This window comes from Muntiacus reevesi, chromosome 16, assembly GCF_963930625.1.
Source record: "Muntiacus reevesi chromosome 16, mMunRee1.1, whole genome shotgun sequence".
In the NCBI taxonomy this organism is placed as follows: domain Eukaryota; kingdom Metazoa; phylum Chordata; class Mammalia; order Artiodactyla; family Cervidae; genus Muntiacus; species Muntiacus reevesi.
Genome location: NC_089264.1, coordinates 17,822,156 through 17,843,848, shown reverse-complemented (window position 1 = coordinate 17,843,848; position 21,693 = coordinate 17,822,156). Strand labels below are relative to the sequence as shown.

The window sequence follows — 21,693 nt, the reverse complement described above, 5'->3', positions numbered from 1 at the left end:
TCAGTTTGCTACTGTTTCATTGAGCTTTTTCACATCTATGTTCATCAGTGATATTGGCCCGTGATTTTCTCTTTTTGTGTGATACTTTTGTCTGGTTTTGGTATCAGGGTGATGGTGGCTTCATAGATTGATCTTGGGAGTGTCCTTTCCTTTGAAATTTTTTGGAAGGGTTTCAGAAGGATAGGTGTTAACTCTTCTCTAAATGTTTGATAGAGTTTGCCTGTGAAGCCATCACTATTTCAATTTCAGTACTTGTGGAAGGTCTGTTCATATTTTCTATTTCTTCCTGATTTAGTCTTGCAAGGTCATACCTTTCTAAGAATTTGTCCATTTCTTCTGTGTTGTCCATTGAAGATAGGAAATATAGACTGATTTATCTGGACTTCAACTTATTATGGTTTTAACATGCAACAACATGTAAATTTTGTACTTGAATTCATTCCAGGAATTTTTTAATGGAAGAGGATTTATATTAAAAAGTGGGATGTCTGTTTTGTCAAAATTTTATGACTGAAGTGCTTTTATACATTTTATTACCAGATACACGTGTTATTTAATCTCACTACAGAACCTCTAATCAACTATATTAGTAATATGATGGGCATAATTTGGATCATAAAAAGGAGGAGGCAGCTATTGGATTTTTTTTTTCCCAGTCCTGAGGATAGTGTGATTTGAGAGTCGGTTGAATTAGTGAACTATTTTCATCTGTTTTACAATTTTCTGGGGATAAAACCTAAATTGCCTAGAGGATCCATAAAAAGGGAGTAATTGGCATTGGGGAAATGACCTCATCTAGTAGATAGCTTCTCAGATTTTGGTTACAACCCTTATCTTCACCATAGTCAATGGTTATGTTCACTCAATTAATATAAAGATCTGGGGAATAAAATGGAGAGAAGGTCTTCTTTTCTAATCCTTAATTTAGTTTTATGTGAAATGGATAATAATCTTTGTCTCATTTCATCCCTCACTCACTCCTTTAATGTGATATGAATAATAATCTTTGTCTCATTTCATCCCTCACTCACTCCTTTAATGTGATATGAATTATCCAGTTTTAGAGAATTTCAACTAAGAGATGCTTGAATGATAAATGCATTGTTCCATCTTCTCTTCACCCTTCTTCTTTGGCAGTAACTTCCAGAAGGAAGTGTCTCATTCGATTCTGCCCAGGTATATTGTAAGTTTTACCGGGGCAGCTCCAACAGGTAGAACTGATAGTCTGGTGTTGCCTGATAGTGGGCACAGATCCTATCTCCTTGCCCACAGATACATTTGCACTCTCCATTATTAACTTTATCAGCCACAGGGTTATCTGTCATGTGCCTTTCTTTCTTAACCTTTTTCTCAAATGGTCTCAATTTGAGGGAGGAGAAAAGTGTAATTGATTGTTTCCCCTTAAATTCTAAGACTGCAATAAGGTATTGTTTTTTCTTGGCTAAAAAGAAAGTCAGGGCAATTCATCACTTCTCAGAGCATCTCACTGCGCTCAGTGGAAAAGAAAAATATCACCCATATGATTGTTATAATCTAAAAATACACTGTAGCTTGGAAATCTGAATGTTCTCAATTTGAATAAATGGATAACTATTTGAGAAAACACCAAGTGACTAATTAGAATAATGTGGGGAATTATTTCAGCCATGCTTGAGATGTCTTCAATCCTGACCTCTAACTATCAGACTGTTTTAGCTTCATTAAGCTGCCATGGCTGTACTTAATTCATTCCACTATGTCACAGAATGTTTGTTTTCCACATTTCTATCCCATTAACATCTAATACAACATGCTCTCTTGCAACCACTCCCAGTCTCATAATTGATGAGTAATGTTTGTCAAACACTCCTGACATCTTTGTGTTCAGGAAGAAGGGGAAAAACCTTCCAGGGAACTAGATTTTAGTTCATGGGGGCCCTCTGTAGCCACAGGGGTAAATATAATTTGTAATTTATTTGTGCCATACCAGAATGAACCAATACCTTAAGCATATTGGTATTTGTATTTGGAGAAATTTTGACCTAAAGTGAAGATGATAAAAAACACAGTAGGTGACTTCAAGTGTTTTAAAGAGGTTTGTGGAATATTTGTGTTCTAAGATGTTTCAGAAGGGGAAAAAAAGGATAAATGGGTAGAAAGCACAAGTTAGAACACTATAGATTTAATAAAGAAAAAAAAAAGTCCAGTCTCTCACTCATGTCCAACACTTTATGACCCCATGGACTGCAGCATGCAAGACTTCCCTGTCCATCACCAACTCCCAGAGCTTGCTCAAACTCATGTGCATCAAGTTGGTGATGCCAACCAAGCATCTCATCCTCTGTCATCCACTTTTCCTCCTGCCCTCAATTTTTCCCAGCTTCAAGGTCTTTTTCAATGAGTCGGTTCTTCCCATCAGGTGGCCAAAGTATTGGAGCTTCAGCCTCAGCATCAGTCCTTCCCATGGATATTCAGGACTGATTTCCTTTAGGATTGACTGATATGATCTCCTCTCAGTCCAAAGGACTCTTCAAGAGCCTTTTCTGGCACCACAGTTGAAAAGCATTAATTCTTTGGTGCTTAGCTTTCTTTTTGGTCCAACTCACACATCCATACATGCTGCTACTGCTGCTGCTAAGTCGCTTCAGTCGTGTCCGAAACGGTGCGATCCCATAGACAGCAGCCTACCAGGCTTTGCTGTCCCTGGGATTCTCCAAGCAAGAACAGTGGAGTGGGTTGCCATTTCCCTCTCCAATGCATGAAAGTGAAAAGTGAAAGTGAAGTCGCTTAGTCGTGTCCGACTCTTAGTGACTCCATGGACTGCAGTCCACCAGGCTCCTCCGTCCATGGGATTTTCCAGGCAGAAGTACTGGAGTGGGTTGCCATTGCCTTCTCCAATCCATACATGACTACTGGAAAAACCATAGCTTTAACTAGATGGACCTTTGTGGGCAAAGTAATATCTCTGCTTTTTAATATTCTGTCTAGGTTTGTCATAGCTTTGCTTCCAAGGAGCAATGTCTTTTAATTTCATGGCTGCAGTCACCATCTGCAGTGATTTTGGAGCCCAAGAAAATAAAGTCTGTCATTGTTTCCATTGCTTCCCCTTCTATTTGCCATGAAGTGATGGGACTGGGTGCCACGATCTTAGTTTTTTGAATGTTGACTTTTAAGTCAGCTTTTTCACTCTCCTCTTTCACTTTCATCAAGAGGCTCTTTAGTTCCTCTTTACTTTCTGCCACAAGGGTGGTGTCATCTGCATATCTGAGGTTATTGATATTTCTCCTGGCAATCTTGATTCTAGCTTGTGCTTCATCCAGTCTGGCATTTCACATGATGTACTCTGCATAAAAGTTAAATAAGCAGGGTGACAATATACAGCCTTGATGTACCCCTTTCCCAATTTGGAACCAGTCCATTGTTCCATGTCTGGTTCTAACTGTTGCTTCTTCACCTGCATGCAGATTTCTCAGAAGGCAGGTAAGGTGGTCTGTTTATCCCATCTCTTGAAGAATTTTCCACAGATATTGTGATCCATACAGTCAAAGGCTTTAGTGTAGTCAATGAAGCAGAAGTAGATGTTTTTCTGGAACTCTCTTGCTTTTTCTATGATCCAACAGATGTTGGCAATTTGATCTCTGGTTCTTCTGCCTTTTATAAATCCAGCTTGAACATATACACATACATGGTTCATATACTGTTGAAGCCTAACTTGGAGAATTTTGAGCATTACTTTGCTAGTGTGTGAGATGAGTGCAATGTGCAGTGGTTTGAACATTCTTTGGCGTTGCCTTTTTTGGGGATTGGAATGAAAATGATCTTTTCCAGTCCTGTGGCCACTGCTGAGTTTTCCAAATTTGCTGGCATAGTGAGTGCAGCACTTTCACAGCATCCTCTTTTAGGATTTGAAATAGCTCAACTGGAATTCCACCACCTCCACTAGCTTTGTTCATAGTGATGCTTCCTAAGGCCCACTTGACTTCACACTCCAGGATGTCTGTCTCTGGGTGAGATTTCTTAATGACTCTCTTTTGTATATAGTTCTTCTGTGTATTCTTGCCACCTCTTAATGTCTTCTGCTTCTGTTAGGTCCATACAGTTTCTGTCTTTTATTGTGCCCATCTTTGCATGAAATTTTCCCTTTGTATTTCTAATTTTCTTGAAGAGATCTCTAGATCTGTAGACAACTATAGCTGTCCCACCATGATATAAGTACCTAACCATAAACTGCCTTGGATCATCTCATGGTGATGTCATCCAAAGGATTATCTGCTAAGACTGCAAAATCAGACCCATCTGTCTGGTTGAACTCAGAGAATCTGTGCTTCTTAAAAGTTTTTCCCATAAGCAAAACACAAAGAAATTTGAATTCCATTTTTGAAGGCAAAATTTTTAATATATTTTATCTTATTATACATTTCCCCTAAATTACAATGTCAATAGCTGCAAATATATTCTGCTACAAAGCTTTCTGTAAGAAATATCTCTATAAGAAAATACATCTCATTAACATTTCCTGTAAATAAATTAGTTCAAATAATAATTTTTGAAGGGATGTACATAAGGGAAGTAATGCAGAAACCAGATTTTAAATGTAATTTTTGTATAGGAAATGTTTCCCTGAAATGTTCCATTTTCACGTTGCTAAGCTTATAGAACCCTGTTTGTACAGACTTTGGTTCTTTTTGTTTTAACAGACATGTGGGGAAAAAATGCAAATCTTAATCATACTAGTGAACGTATGTGGGCAGGTGAAATTCTTAAAAGACATGCAGGCTCAGGTTCAGTTTCTACTGGGAGAACTTGAATTTGAGACTGCAAGTGAGATTTAAGTAAATGAAAACTATGGAGTGATTTATAGTCTATAAAAGAAAAGTTCCAAAGTAAAATATACGATAACTTTTTGGCTTTAATCTCTAGACATAATATTAGAACTGAATAGAACTGAATAAAGTAAAAAGTAATAAAATGGATGTAAAAATTTAGAACCTGTGGTTTCTACAGATTAGCAAAATGTAGATTTGACAAGTTATTCCATTTATAATTTTTAATCTCAGTGACTGTAGAAGACAGAAACTATATCTCTGGCAAAACAAACAAACAAACAGAAAAAAAAAAAAAAAAAACAGCTGTTGCAGAAAGAGTTGATACTGAGAAAAGTCAGATGGTGCCATCAGCCAGTTAGAAAGCAGCTTACCAAGAGCAATGGAACCTTACTATCCTAACTGCCTTGGAGTCCATTTAATGAGGCCTCCTCAAAATAAGATGATTTTATGACCTCAGAAATTTAAAAGAAATATTTTGAGGTCAAGTGGTTACCACACACTGAACTCATCTGCGTAGTAAATACTGTGATAGCAAATCCATGGACACCTTCCATGTGGGTTATGCAGCCTCGGGCTTCACATATGAAAACTCAGCTTGTTCTTCAAACACATGATCCACTTGTTGCCAAAACCTAGAGAGTTGACAAGGTTTTCCCCATCCTCTTGCTGTGCTTCAGTGCAGAACAGATATATCTCGCTTCTTTTGTCATTTTTATTACACTGCAGAGTATGTGAAGAGTAAATGTCTAGTTCTATCTAACGTAGGGAATGCCAAAGCTTTGAATAATATGCTCTAGTAACTTTTACTTTGGGCATCTTAAAATTTTTACAACCTGAAAATTCTGCTCTGTGTTATTCACAATGTGTATAATTTGGAGAATAAAATGAGTAGGAATAATGCACAATCAAGAGATGCAATTTATATCCTCTAGAAATCTGAATGGATTATTTTGGTCTTATTCTGCTGGTTCTTATTAATTGTAGCTGAAATTAAACTTTTCAAAAATATAAACAAGCAGCTTAAGGGAAAACAAGGTTTTTTTTTCCTGAAGGACTTAAAGACCTGTGATTGTTTTGAAATTATTTGGAAAATATTGACTGCTTTTTTCCTACCAAGGTCTTTAATTGAGCAGTAAGAAGTAGTGTTCCAGATTAAAAGGTGATTCTATGGTGCAGATTCTCTGCGCTCCATGCTTTTATTTTCCATTAAACAATTCCTCTTTTCACGTTTTAGAGCCTGTATACCAGGGTATATGGGGAGTACTTTGTTTAAATAGAAATAAGGCTTTTCAGTTATTTTTTATAGGCAGTCACCGCTGTGAGAGAAATTGATCCTCCAGCACAACCTAAGCTCCTGGCAAGTCACATGGTAACATCAGTAATCTCTCTGTGTGCCTTTTTTTTTGTGTGTGAGTCATGGCATCTTCACAAATGTGTACATTATTTACATAAACAAGTTGCATGATGGAAAACACACTGATCACACTGGTCACCCTTTCTGATCTTCCATTTTCTTTTTCTTTCTCTTTCTTTGATCTATGTTCTTATCATATTCCTCATTTTACCCCTTCTTCTGAAATCCAAATCCCACTCTCCACCATGCTATAATGCATTAAATACATGGATTCACAGTCTACTCCTGATGCTTGTCTTCAGAGGTGGTCATATTTTCTGACAGACGTGGAGTCTGGCTTTGGAGGAGTAGGTGGCATCTTTCCATACTTTACAAGATAGGCCTTTTGCGCAGTCACAGCGCTGGAAGATTTCCAGCCCATGTGAGCCCTTCTTGCGCTGCTTGGTACAGACTTCCCCCTGATGGAGCACTGGTTTGCAGATTTTGGTCCAGAAGTGGCGAGCACAGCAAAACCCTTCAATGCAGTCTAATGATCGTAGACAGGGATCTCCTTCATGTCCTAAAGAAATGATGACCAAAAGATTTTACCATGACACTGTAGGAGAAAAATTTACTCTGCAATCAGAAGCACCTGAAATATCTGTACTTACACTATCTTCCTATCTTCCGTGATGTCTTAGAGTCATATCAATTGACTTTCCCTCTAATCATGTGAACCAATTATCATCTCTTTCCATTGTTTGCTCTCTGAATATTAACTTTAATGAATAGCTAGGATGGGGCTGTATCTTCTCTTCACCTTGGTATGGTGTGACCTTAGATATTTCTATTTTGTGTTGTTGTTTACTTAGGTGAATGACAATAAGTAAAAAGAAATGCCCTCTATTTAATTTGCTACCTTCTTGGAAAGAGTAAACAAACTCTGAGTCAAGAAGGCTGAAGTTGTCTGTAACCTCCTAAGGCCAGGTATCAGTTAAGGCCTTAGATACCTAAGGCCAGGTATCTAGCCGGGAAAATGGAAGCTGAGTATTGAAAAGAGAAGATATTTAATGCAGAGAACGAGTCACACAGGCAGTGAGTTGCGAGGCTAGAGAACTTAGAGAACTTAGAGCTGCACCGCAGGAAGCCACCCCCGCATTTAGGCTGGAGGGTCCAGAGGAGCTGATGACGTCAGGAGCGGGCAGGGACATGGGGCTGGGATCCTGGCAGAGGCTGAGGCCCCAGGAGGTGCAGCTCTGCCAGAAACACTCCCAGAGGCAGAGAGAACCCGTTGGCCTTCCCCTCCTCTGCCTCTCAACCTCTCACCACAGCCAAACCCCTGCGGCTGGAAGCCCCCAACAGGGAGTCTAAGCAATGAAGTCTGTGAAACGCTGTGATACAGAGCGGAGCAGAGCAAGGGCGAACAGCCGCAGGGTCAACCAAGAACCCATCAGAAAAGTCACGGGGGCACAGGTCTGGGGATTCAATTCAGTAAGAGGATGGTGTCAGCAGAGAGCACCCATGGGTCACAGTGGGGTTGATGTTAGCCCGCAAGCTTCTTTGTCATCTCCCAGATTGTAAATACTTCTGAGTTTTTAGGCCATGTGATCTGTGTCACAGCTCTTCATTCTGCTCTTGTATCACAAAAGCAGTCATAGATGGTGCCTAAGTGAATGGGCAGGTCTGTGTTACAATAAAACATTATTTACAAAAACTGGCAGCAGGGCAGACTTGGCTCACGGGCTGCAGTGTGCCAAACCTGGTCTAAAAGGTGAGCTGTCACCCTGGATGTCACCAGTCCCACTGTGTGAATGTGGACACAACTCACTAGCCATCAACATTTTTTGCTAGCTGCCATCAGGAAATTACACATATAATTAGCTAACGGTAATTAATAAACTAGAAACTGTATGTAACACAGATATCTGTCAGAATAAACACGGACACTTATGTGCTAACAACTTCTTAGACAGCTCAGCGGGTAAAGGACCTGCCGGCAATGCAGGAGACAGAGGAGATGGCGGGTTTGATCCCTGGGTCAGAAAGATCCCCTGGAGAAAGAAATGGCCACCCACTCCAGTATTCTTGCCTTGGAAATCCCATGGACAGAGGAGCCTGGTGGGCTACAAGTCCACGGGGTCAGAGTAGGACACGACTGAGGGACTAAGCGCACATGTACTAACAAATGCATGTGATTTCAGTTGGATAGAAATAGGAGATGTGGGTAAAGGCCTAGGCCTTCAGGAAGTGTAGACGAGGGCTGGTTGAAGAGGGACTGTCAGTCACTTTAGCCCTACTGATAGAATCATTAGTATTTCAGGTTGGACTAACACGTCAGATATTTTGTAGGGTACTAGCTCCACAGAAGGTAAAAATGTGGAGAAATGGTTTTATGGTTAAGTAAACTAGGGAAATACAGTGTCTAAAAAAGTTAACCTGTTTTCCTCATGGCTGAACTTCTCAGAGCCTTCACTATATCAAAGTTTATCTTAAAGTTCCCCAAATGGGCAGATACATAATTACAAAACTCTTGAACACACAGGCTCTTTTAGTCATTTAATGTCTTGAAAGAATATTGCTCCATCATAGAATGCATTTGCAAAAGCCTCCTTTGAAAATAAAGGTATTTCTACTTTTCAAAAGTTTACTTTTAGTGATTAGGCTTACCAAATATTTTAACACAAGGAAGGGAATTTTTATGGGCATACATAATCCCTCTAGAAACCAATTATTTTTGGAAAATTCATTTATGCATAGTATATTACCTGATTGTTTAATGAAATAAAATTTCTGAATCTGCAAAGGTGAGAAAAGGACTCTAAATCTTAGTAATTTAATTATATGGCAGCAAAAATTTTCCCATTTATGTTTTGGAATGCTTTATTCTTGATTATGGAAGAGAAATGCTTGTGTAAAAGATTTATTCTAAATATCCTGTAAAAAGCTGATCTATTTAGAAAATGGCATGGTTAATTTGAGTACCACAATTCTTGTCATATGTATTTCTCACAATTTAAGATCTTAAGGAAACCTCTAGCATCCTCAAAATTGATAAGAAATTCAGTTAAAATCTTACAGTAACTCCCCATTATTTTTTTTTTAAATTGCATTCAGAAGCAATGAAATTAATTATCTACATTTCTCTGGAGCTACAGCTATTCCCACCTTTTATATGCGACACCTTAGTGTGAGGTCTTCCTAGGTTCTGCCATCCCAGGTCGTGGTTTGAGTGATGGCCGTGGTTCCGATCTCTGTGCCGAGTGCTGTCCAGAGCTGGGATATGAGGGGTTAAGATGCTCTCGGTGACGGGGATGCAGATGCCTGGAGATGGTCAGATAATTAGTTATACTTGTTCAGTTCTATAAAGTGTGTTTCTTATCCAAGTATTTTCCTGATGTGAAGTATGATGCCATGTATCTACCATCTATCTAGACTTGAAAACTCAATAGTTTGGACCTAAGCCAGGCTTTCTTGATTTGAACCTTGCCAGTCTCATAAACAAGTGACCTTGGGCAAAAATAGGGATAAAAACAGAATTCCTTTCATGAAGTTACTGTGAATACATATAGGAAGAGTTGAGGATAGTGACAGAGTGAAATATTATCAAATCTTAGTAGCTTAAAGGTGTTCAGGATCAAGGTTCCTTTTTTAATCAAAAATATAATCCCCATCTACTCTGTAAACATCTCTAATGGGATGAGGTCTTCCCTTCATTTCTTGTCCAGGGTACTCTCAGTAGGACCAGGCCCACAGGTCAGGAACAAGTGTAGGAATATGAACATGATTATGATGTTTTGCATTACTAGTTGTGTTTCTGATCACGTTCTGCAAGTATTTAATCGTCTACCATGTGTTGGAGATTCTTCATTTCATCATCAATGCTGAACTGTCTGCCCATAAGGTCACTGAGATTGGGTGAAGGCGGAGTAACAAACTCCTATGTTTCTTTTTGGAGGAAACAATCACTCCATCAGCATTTGTGTGTGCCACAGTGTGGGGCTTTCAAAAAAGGACACTGTGAGTGTGAGAATCAAGGTATGAAATTGGTATGAAAATGAAAACAAGCTCACAAGTGTATTGCTGAATCACAGGTTTCTGTCTTTGGTTCCTTTGCACATAACTGCTTGTTCAGTGGAATATGACATCTAGCTATTTATATGCAACATTTCAACATGGCAAATCCTAGGTCAGCATAGATTATACATTACAGCAGGTGATCAGAGCCCAGAAAAACTGAGATTTGAGAGGGACAGTAAAGCACTCGCCTGCAATGCAGGACACACAGGTTCGATCCCTGGGTCAGGAAGACTCCCTGGAGAAGGGAATGCCTACCCACTCCAGTATTGCTGTCTGGGAAATACCATGGACAGAGGAGCCTGGCAGGCTCCAGTCTGTGGGGTCACAAAATGTCAGACACAGCTGCGCAACTAATAAACACACACCAGGTAATCTCATAGATTTCTAAACCCTGATTCCATTCCTGCCAGTTTGGAAGTCTCCTTACATTTTAGAAGTATGACTAAGGAGAGGGCAGTATAACTCGGTATCCAGATTTCCTACTTGAAAGGAAAGAGGCCCATCAACACGGAATGAGACCTTTACCATTATTGCAGCGGGTACCAGGACAACACATGCCATCTCTATGGCAGCGCTTCTTTTTCCTTCGACACACCATGCAGGCCGACGATCCTTGGTGAGGACTGTGGCAGTATCTCCCAACTTCACATTCCTTATCACTGCTACAAGGGTAGGCCTGTCATGAAGTAGAACAATACCACCAAAAGCAAAGATTAGATTTTGTAAGCAAAAACTATTGCACCAAATCGTGATGGAAAATCGGAATATTTCCCTCCTCAAAGGAAATATACCATTTAATAATGTTCTGAGCAGAGGTACTACGTGGTAACAATTACTTAATTAAGGGTTTTATAAACATTGATTGCTGATGGTGATGACAAAGATAAAGTTGACAGTATTCATACATTTTCAATGACACGACTTTGGGGTTAGGATTTAGACTTTATTTTGATTCAGTTCAGTTCAGTCACTCAGTCATGTCCGATTCTTTGCAACCCCATGAATCACAGCACGCCAGGCCTCTCTATCCATCACCAGCTCCCGGAGTCCACCCAAACCCATGTCCATTGTGTCAGTGATGCCATCCAACCATCTCATCCTCTGTCGTCCCCTTCTCCTCCTACCCTCAATCTTTCCCAGCATCAGGGTCTTTTCAAATGAGTCAGCTCTCCACATCAGGTGGCCAAAGTATTGGAGTTTCAGCTTCAGCATCAGTCCTACCAATGAACACCCAGGACTGATCTCCCCTAGGATGGACTGGTTGGATCTCTTTGGAGTCCAAGGGACTCTCAAGAGTCTTCTCCAACACCACAGTTCAAAAGCATCAATTCTTCAGCACTCAACTTTCTTTGTAATCCAACTCTCACATCCATACATGACCACTGGAAAAACCATAGCCTTCACTAGACAGACCTTTGTTGACAAAGTAATGTCTCTACTTTTTAATATACTGTCTAGTTTGGTCATAGCTTTCCTTCCAAGGAGTAAGCATCTTTTAATTTCATGGCTGCAGTCACCAACCGCAGTGATTTTGGAGCCCAGAAAAATAAAGTCAGCCACTGTTTCCCCATCTATTTGCCATGAAGTGATGGGACCAGATGCTGTGATCTTAGTTTTCTGAATGTTGAGCTTTAAGTCAACTTTTGCACTCTCCTCTTTCACTTTCATCAAGAGGCTCTTTAGTTCTTCCTCACTTTCTGCCATAAGGGTGGTGTCATCTGCATATCTGAGGTTATTGATATTTCTTCTGGCAATCTTGATTCCAGCTTGTGCTTCCTCCAGCCCAGCGTTTCTCATGATGTACTTTGCATATAAGTTAAATAAGCAGGGTGACAATATACAGCCTTGATGTACTCCTTTTCCTATTTGGAACCAGTCTGTTGTTCCATGTCCAGTTCTAACTGTTGCTTCCTAACCTGCGTACAGGTTTCTTAAGAGGCAAGTCAGGTGGTCTGGTATTCCCATCTCTTTCAGAATTTTCCAGAGTTTATTGTGATCCACACAGTCAAAGGCTTTGGCATAGTCAATAAAGCAGAAATAGATGTTTTTCTGGAATTAATTCTCTTGCTTTTTTGATGATCCAGGGAATGTTGGCAGTTTGATCTCTGGTTCCTCTGCCTTTTCTAAAACCGGTTTAAACATCTGGAAGTTCACAGTTCACAAATTGCTGAAGCCTGGCTTGGAGAATTTTGCGCATTACTTTGCTAGTGTGTGAAATGAGTGCAGTTGTGCAGTAGTTTGAACATTCTTTGGCATTGCCTTTCTTAGGGATTGGAATGAAAACTGACCTTTTCCAGTCCTGTGGCCACTGCTGGGTTTTCCAAATTTGCTGGCATATTGAGTGCAACACTTTCACAGCATCCTCTTTTAGGATTTGAAATAGCTCAACTGGAATTCTATCACCTCTACTAGCTTTGTTCGTAGTGACACTTCCTAAGGCCCACCTGACTTCACATTTCAGGATGTCTGGCTCTAGAGCCCTAAAGAGTGACTCTGGAGGCTCAAAAATAGCTGTAATTGTTATACTGCCACTGATTTAAGGTGTAAATGAAATGGCCTAGTCACTCTTTTTTACCCACTGAACTAGCAAAAGTAGAAGGTTGCATAAAGCAACAATGGGCTGTGCTAGCAGCTAAAATACATCTCCTGCCCACTTATGGAACAGCTATTCTAAGAGTGATTCCTCAGTTCTGCCTGTGAGGAACACACAGACAGAGATGCTTCCAGAGATTTTGAAGCAATGAAACTTTGGGACAGAGAATTCAAGGAGCAGCTCTTCACTCCACATTTAGTGATGAGCAGCAGCAGAATTCTGCGTGGTCAGAGCATGCTCACTCCAGTTATATGATTATGTTCTCAAGAAACAAAAAAGCAGACTTGCAACATACAAAAATAGCCCTACAGGCTATTTATACAGAAAGGACTTCAGTTCCTACATTTCTCTACCAACTTATTAATTCAGAAGGCTACTTAAGCAATGTCATATATTATCTCAAAAAATACACTTATATACACACTCCAGTTATATATTCCTTATATCTAGGAAGTTACTGGAATTCTTAAAATGCCCCTGTTTTCAGAGACTGAGAATTGAGAAACAGAAATATCACACCACATATCAGACTAACTCATATTTTGAGGCATGTTGACAGGGAGACTTATTTGGAAATCTTTTTTTTATTGCTGTGGTTGTAGTTCATTTTTTTCCTACTTTTCACAGTAATGCGTTTTTTTTAATTGCAAAATAAAAAATAAAGCAATATAGTTTTTAAGCAAGCATACATGATAGGACTAGAAAACTACGGGATAAAGTTTTTGTGACTCTCAAATAATCAATGTGGTTTGAATGTTTTACTTTTGCATTGAGGTTGATGACTACCCCGCGTGCATTGCTTCTCCCTCCCCCCAGTCCTCTCTTTCCATCGCCTTTTCTCCCTGGGCCTTACTCCTGGGTATGTTTGTATGCGTTCAGCTCCCTTGTGTTTTCCATTTAGATCTGATCATGTTAGAAAGAGGAAATAAGTGGGAAGTTGATGTGTGACTCTGGAAACTTTACATGTTATTTGATGAAAAAAGATAAAACTTTAACATCATTACAATTTACTTTTACCCTCAGAAGAGAATAGAAAATAGAAAAACCTCTAACTTCAAATTGAAAGTGTTTTTGAAGCCTTACACACTGGCAATATTTGATGCCCACTTTACAAGTGAAGCCAGATAAAACTATAAAATTAACTTGGATATTACTGCCCCATTCTGTAACTCCATCATTAGGCTTAATAAAGAATCTGAATGAGCTTGAATTCAGAGTATCAGGCCACTTTTCAAGAGTCTAGGACTGATGAAAACAAAACAAATGTCACTTCCTGACTTGCTACACTCTTTCCCCCTTAGCACTTTACTGCCTTCATATTTAAACCCATTAATTTTAACTGAAATACAATTCACATGTTTCTGATTCATTTACATTTATTTCACCAAATTGTTTTGCAAGAAACATTTGATGTATCACAAGTTTTTTTTTTCTTTCTTTCCTCAAAAATAGGACATGTTCTTTCAATGGAAGTAAACACATGCCACCTAAAACATCATGTCTAATTCAACTCAAACAATGACTCTTCAAGGGATTTTGAATATAGAGAAATACTTGATTCCATTCCTAAAAAAAATAGCCTGTATGGTAGAAAGCAACTTGTTTTCTAAAAGTTGAAGTTCATTTATGCAGAAAATTAGAGAAGGCACATTATCATCTTCCTGTTCTCAGTTGATGGGAAATGGAAAATACTTGGTGGAAAATATGTGACACTGTTACAAAAAGCAATATGCACAGTAGTACTTTGTGAATGGGATCACAGTAAAATTCTCACTAATTTTTCAGAGAGAGGAAAAATATTAGGCAGTTTTATTATGTTCCAGTGTATCTTTTATTGAACTAGAAATGATATAGGCAGAAAAAGTATGCAGGAGTTTCTTTTTAAATGGAAGGTTATTGCTAATGTGAACTTGTCCTTAGAATGGAATCCCAGAACATAATATTAAGAGAAGTTCTTTGACAAAAATAATTTTTCAATAATTGAAATATAAGGTTATATTACATAGCTTCTAGTATGCTTATGGAACTCCTGACTCCAATAATCAGCATTTATATATAAATAAAATCAAGAATGGATGAGAAAAAGTTGATTGAAACAAGTTATAGGGAAAGCAGCTGATATTTGGGGACATGCTTTGTCTTCTGAAAATCATTGTCCCTCAGGATGGATCTAGTCAGTAATAAAGTTTACTTGATGTAACCATTAGCAAGAAAATGCAGAACAGGATAAAACACGACTCTGATTGATTAAAAGGGATTCTCATGTTTTTGGCCTAATGCATTATTTTTCAGTAAAGAGTTTTTTTTTTTTTTTTTAAATATTATTTTATTAGTTGGAGGCCAATCACTTTACAACATTTCAGTGGGTTTTGTCATACATTGACATGAATCAGCCATATAGTTACACGTATTCCCCATCCCGATCCCCCCTCCCACCTCCCTCCCCACCCGACTCCTCAGGGTCCTCCCAGTGCACCAGGCCCGAGCACCTGACTCATGTATCCCACCTGGGCTGGTGGTCCGTTTCACCATAGATAATATACATGCTGTTCTTTCAAAACATCCCACCCTCACGTTCTCCCCCAGAGTTCAAAAGTCTGTTCTGTACTTCTGTGTCTCTTTTTCTGTTTTGCATATAGGGTTATCGCCACCATCTATCTAAATTCCGTATATATGTGTTAGTATACTGTAATGTTCTTTATCTTTCTGGCTTACTTCACTCTGTATAATGGGCTCCAGTTTCATCCATCTCATTAGAACTGATTCAAATGAATTCTTTTTAACGGCTGAGTAATATTCCATGGTGTATATGTACCACAGCTTCCTTATCCATTCATCTGCTGATGGGCATCTGGGTTGCTTCCATGTCCTGGCTATTATAAACAGTGCTGCAATGAACATTGGGGTGCACGTGTCTCTTTCAGATCTGGATTCCTCAGTGTGTATGCCTAGAAGTGGTATTGCTGGGTCATATGGCAGTTCTATTTCCAGTTTTTTAAGAAATCTCCACACTGTTTTCCATAGTGGCTGTACTAGTTTGCATTCCCACCAACAGTGTAAGAGGGTTCCCTTTTCTCCACACCCTCTCCAGCATTTATTGCTTGTAGACTTTTGGATAGCAGCCATCCTGACTGGCGTGTAATGGTACCTCATTGTGGTTTTGATTTGCATTTCTCTGATGATGAGTGATGTTGAGCATCTTTTCATGTGTTTGTTAGCCATCTGTATGTCTTCTTTGGAGAAATGTCTGTTTAGTTCTTTGGCCCATTTTTTGATTGGGTCGTTTATTTTTCTGGAATTGAGCTTCAGGAGTAGCAAACAGAATCCAACAACATATTAAAAAAATCATACACCATGACCAAGTGGGCTTTATCCCAGGAATGCAAGGATTCTTTAATATCCGCAAATCAATCAACGTAATACACCACATTAACAAATTGAAAGATAAAAACCATATGATTATCTCAATAGATGCAGAGAAAGCCTTTGACAAAATTCAACACTCATTTATGATTAAAACTCTCCAGAAAGCAGGAATAGAAGGAACATACCTCAACATAATAAAAGCTATATATGACAAACCCACAGCAAGCATCACCCTCAATGGTGAAAAATTGAAAGCATTTCCCCTGAAATCAGGAACAAGACAAGGATGCCCACTCTCACCACTACTATTCAACATAGTGTTGGAAGTTTTGGCCACAGCAATCAGAGCAGAAAAAGACATAAAAGGAATCCATATAGGAAAAGAAGAAGTGAAACTGTCGCTGTTTGCAGATGACATGATCCTCTACATAGAAAACCCTAAAGACTCTTCCAGAAAATTATTAGAGCTAATCAATGAATATAGTAAAGTTGCAGGATATAAAATTAACACACAGAAATCCCTTGCATTCCTATACACTAACAATGAAAAAACAGAAAGAGGAATTAAGGAAACAATACCATTCACCATTGCAACAAAAAGAATAAAATACTTAGGAGTATATCTACCTAAAGAAACAAAAGACCTATACATAGAAAACTATAAAACACTGATGAAAGAAATCAAAGAGGACACAAACAGATGGAGAAACATACCGTGCTCATGGATTGGAAGAATCAATATTATCAAAATGGCTATTCTACCCAAAGCAATCTATAGATTCAATGCAATCCCTATCAAGTTACCAACGGTATTTTTCACAGAACTAGAACAAATAATTTCACAATTTGTATGGAAATACAAAAAACCTCGAATAGCCAAAGTAATCTTGAGAAAGAAGAATGGAACTGGAGGAATCAACCTGCCTGACTTCAGACTCTACTACAAAGCCACAGTCATCAAGACAGTATGGTACTGGCACAAAGACAGAAATATAGATCAATGGAATAGAATAGAAAGCCCAGAGATAAATCCACGAACATATGGACACCTCATCTTTGACAAAGGAGGCAAGGATATACAATGGAAAAAAGACAATCTCTTTAACAAGTGGTGCTGGGAAAACTGGTCAACCACTTGTAAAAGAATGAAACTAGAACACTTTCTAACACCATACACAAAAATAAACTCAAAATGGATTAAAGATCTAAATGTAAGACCAGAAACTATAAAACTCCTAGAGGAGAACATAGGCAAAACACTCTCCGACATAAATCACAGCAAGATCTTCTATGACCCACCTCCCAGAATATTGGAAATAAAAGCAAAAATAAACAAATGGGACCTAATGAAAATTAAAAGCTTTTGCACAACAAAGGAAACTGTAAGTAAGGTGAAAAGACAGCCCTCAGATTGGGAGAAAATAATAACAAATGAGGAAACAGACAAAGGATTAATCTCAAAATATTTTTCAGTAAAGAGTTTTAAACTCAAGTATGAGGGGTCTGCAGTTTGCTACTGAGTTTTTTTCTGAACATTCAGTTCAGTTCAGTCGCTCAGTCGTGTCTTACTCTCTGCGACCCCATGGGCTGCAGCACGCCAGGCTTCCTGTCCTACATTAGTCCCTTCTGACATGGAAATGGTGTCATATTAGGCAAGAGAGGGAGGAAGGGAGAGACAGAGAAGAAAAGCACATAGTTAATGTAGCTACAGAGAATCCTGAAGAAGTGATGACTTGCGGCAATTAACAAGCCCACTGAAGGGACTTATATACTTTAATAAAAGTGTCATTGAGAAAATTTCCCATGGAAGAATACTTTTCTTTACTTTGGCCTCTAAGTTCAGTTCAGTTCAGTCACTCAGTCGTGTCCGACTCTTTGTGACCCCATGAATCGCAGCACGCCAGGCCTCCCTGTCCATCACAACCTCCAGAGTTTACTCAAACTCATGCCCATCGAGTCGGTGATGCCATCCAGCCATCTCATCCCCTGTCATCCCCTTCTCCTCCTGCCCCCAATCCCTCCCAGCATCAGGGTCTTTTCCAATGAGTCAACTCTTCGCATGAGGTGGCCAAAGTATCGGAGTTTCAGCTTCAGCATCAGTCCTTCCAATGAACACCCAGGACTGATCTCCTTCAGGATGGACTGGTTGGATCTCCTTGCAGTCCAAGGGACTTTCAAGAGTCTTCTCCAACACCATAGTTCAAAAGCATCCATTTTTCGGTGCTCAGTTTTCTTCACTGTCCAACTCTCACATCCATACATGACCACTGGAAAAACCATAGCCTTGACTAGACAGACCTTTGTTGGCAAAGTAATGTCTCTGCTTTTTAATATGCTATCTAGGTTGGCTATAACTTCCTTCCAAGGAGTAAGCGTCTTTTAATTTCATGGCTGCAGTCATCATCTGCAGTGATTTTGGAGCCCAAAAAAATAAAGTCTGACACTGTTTCCACTGTCTCCCCATCTATTTCCCATGAGGTGATGAGACCAGATGCCATGATCTTAGTTTTCTGAATGTTAAGCTTTAAGCCAACTTTTTCACTCTCTTCTTTCACTTTCATCAACAGGCTTTTTAGTTCCTCTTCACTTTCTGCCATAAGGGTGGTGTCATCTGCATACCTGAGGTTATTGATACTTCTTCTGGCAATCTTGATTCCAGCTTGTGCTTCTTCCAGCCCAGCATTTCTCATGATGTACTCTGCATATAAGTTAAATAAGCAGGGTGATAATATATAGCCTTGATATACTCCTTTTCCTATTTGGAACCAGTCTGTTGTTCCATTGGCCTCCAAAGGTTACGTTTAATGATGATTTTTACATTTGAGCACCTCAGTCTAAGTTTCTATTTAACAAAAATAATAATATGTGTCCCTGGTTCTTATTTTATAGATGAGTAAGAAGACTGATTCTCTTCACCTGATATGGAATTTATTAGTAGTGAATTTCTTTGGCTCTTCATTGACTTGACTTTAAGTGAACAGTATAAGGAACAGTGATAGTCTGTGTGGATGTCTAGAAATCAAAGGAAAGAATTAGAGACTTTATGCATGCCTATCCTGTATTACTATTTCCAAAACTGAATCAGAATTCCAGTTCCCTGAGCATCCAGGAATACTTGCCTTCATGCAAAATCATTCGTGACTTATCCTCAGTCACACTTAGGGGCTGAATTCATTTGCAAGACCTAATAATAGCAGAAGATAGGCCATATAGTTAAGAAAGCATGAGAGCTGTCCCTGATCAGGCCAAAAAGCAGAGAAGTTTTGCCCAACCCCTCCCCCCCTTTAGACTAAAAATACAGTGGTTCCCATAAATAGAAGTGCTAGTTATCATTAGCAGCATGCCATGGACTAAAATAAGAGTGAACAGATTGGGCACAGCTTGAAAATTATGTCCATCAGAAGTGAGCATTTCTTGTTTAGTATACAGGGTATTTTTTAACATCTGTTTACTCTGTGCTAATCTGGAACCTTTCTTTACAGTTTTAGCAACGAAATGAAGAGAGGTTAAGTAACTTCTGCAAATAAGATTCATGTGCTCAGCGGCAAAAAAGTTGGGGATCAGAGCCCTGGCCTGGGTTTCAGAACTGACTGTAAGGTGTCACGACTGATCTTTTAATGACTGTTAATGCACACATAGAAAAGGTATTTGAATGGTGACCAGTGTGCTGAATTTAGAGATTAGGAAGATAAACTTGGCCACTTCTCTTTCTAGAAGCCTCCAAATACCAACAGCATGTCTTGCTGCAGCTGTTGGAAAAACAGAATACTGGCAGAAAACTCTGACAAGACTATAAACAATGTTTTCTCTTTCTATCTTTTTGACAACCGTTTTATGGCTGTTTAAATTCAGTGTAACCAGAGTTATAAGCAAAATCCCATCATGCAAATAATGATAAATGATATTCTAATGACTAAAATAAAATGTTACTGCATTTTCTTAGACTAATTGAGCCTCTTTTTTTTCTCTATTATTCTTAAAACTGCAGAGAGAAAAGGCTTATTAAATCAAGACTTAGATTCAGGGCTGAGTATTTTTTTTTACTTTTCAATTACTGCCCATCCCTTAGAACCCTCCCCCCCCCCCCAATGCAACAGTGAAGTGATTATGAAATGAGAAGAAGTGTTTCAGGTATCTCAGCAGCACTGACTACTTTTTATAGACCTTTTGCCACAAGTACAACCTTAGTTTAACTCCCAAGCTTTCGAAACAATGACATTGTCCCTATTTAATAAAGGAGGGAAAGAAGAGAGAAACATCAGACAGTTTCCGTGTGGGCGAGCCACCCATCCGGATTCTCGCAAGACCGTCCTAGTTTTGTTGTTGTCTTACTCGGGACAATCCTTTGTCCCCGTAAGCACTGTTTGTAACAATCTCGGAAGTTTTTTGGAGCCAGAAAAACGTCATCAGCTGGGCAGGCAGAAGAAAGCCTGCAGGGGAACAACCCAGCTGTGGGAATGAAGAACATTTGAAGCAAGTGGATAGAGGGAGGTGGCCAAAAGGGCTGGGGAGTAGAACAAGTCTGAGGTCTTAAAGAGAGCACAGCAAAGGGCTGGCGATTGCCTTTGGGAAACCAGATCAGACTGGCTTCCTCTCAGTCTTTAGGGAAAAGATTCATTTCCCTTGTCATGACATTCTGCATGATAGAGCTATATTTCAATGAGCACGCAAAATATGCTACTCTTTAAAGTGGTCGTTTCAGACTCATACCCTAACATCGTAACTGCAGGAGGTGCAGGGAAATATAACTCAATCTGTGCAGTTTTACACTTCATGCCAAAGACTAGGCAATTTGATCTTTCTCTTTGTCCACAATTATCTCTAGGGGACAGGGGTTTACTAGATGCATCTTTGAGGATTCCTGAACCTAAGGCCAGGAAAATTGAGCTATATTAACTTTGAGGGGAAATTTTCAGATATTTCATGATATTCTGGATGTGTACCATAGTTTCTTAAGGCAGCTGCTTGGATATTCCTTTAGTATTCAATAATTACTTATTCGGCTTTTATTTATTGAACTCCAACTATAATACAGAAACTAAAAACTATATTCTGTGATCTGCAAATCACTGCCCCTAAAATAATTTTGAAAAACATGCATCATTGCATGCATTTGATGTGTAAAATGTTTCAGTGTAAGTTTGTTTTATTAATTATAATGTTTAACATTTTTATAAGATGAAGTTCACAGTAATTTGTCACGATTCAATAAAATACTGTGCAATGCATCCTGATCCTAAATGCATCCTGATCCTAAAATAAATCACAATGTATTTATCAGTCGATATTCTTCCTTGAAAAAGATAATCTGAGAAAACATTCAGTTAAATTTTAAAATGCACAAGTCATCACAACTATTTTGAATGTTCTATATTCAGAACTTTCCAAGTAGAGCCAAGATTCACTTAAAAAAACAAAAACTTAATGATAAGAGAAGGACGTTTAAAGTGATGAAGGATATGTAAATTGATCAAAGAGAAAAAGCTACAACCAAGAATACCAAGTAAGGCTTTCATTCA

At 38.9% G+C, this 21,693-nt stretch overlaps 1 protein-coding gene across 1 annotated transcript in view; it reads right to left on the bottom strand.

Moving 5' to 3' along the window:
- Positions 1 to 4,348: 4,348 nt before the first annotated feature.
- The window catches only part of DKK2 (dickkopf WNT signaling pathway inhibitor 2), a 128,489-nt gene continuing 111,144 nt past the window's right edge, over positions 4,349 to 21,693 (bottom strand). The window contains exons 2-4 of the mRNA XM_065907446.1: positions 10,741 to 10,891; positions 9,304 to 9,459; positions 4,349 to 6,718 (exon numbers count right to left, since the gene is read on the bottom strand). Coding sequence (XP_065763518.1) covers positions 6,468 to 6,718; positions 9,304 to 9,459; positions 10,741 to 10,891 — 558 coding nt within the window. The 3' untranslated portion in view covers positions 4,349 to 6,467. The remainder of the gene's footprint in view (positions 6,719 to 9,303; positions 9,460 to 10,740; positions 10,892 to 21,693) is intronic.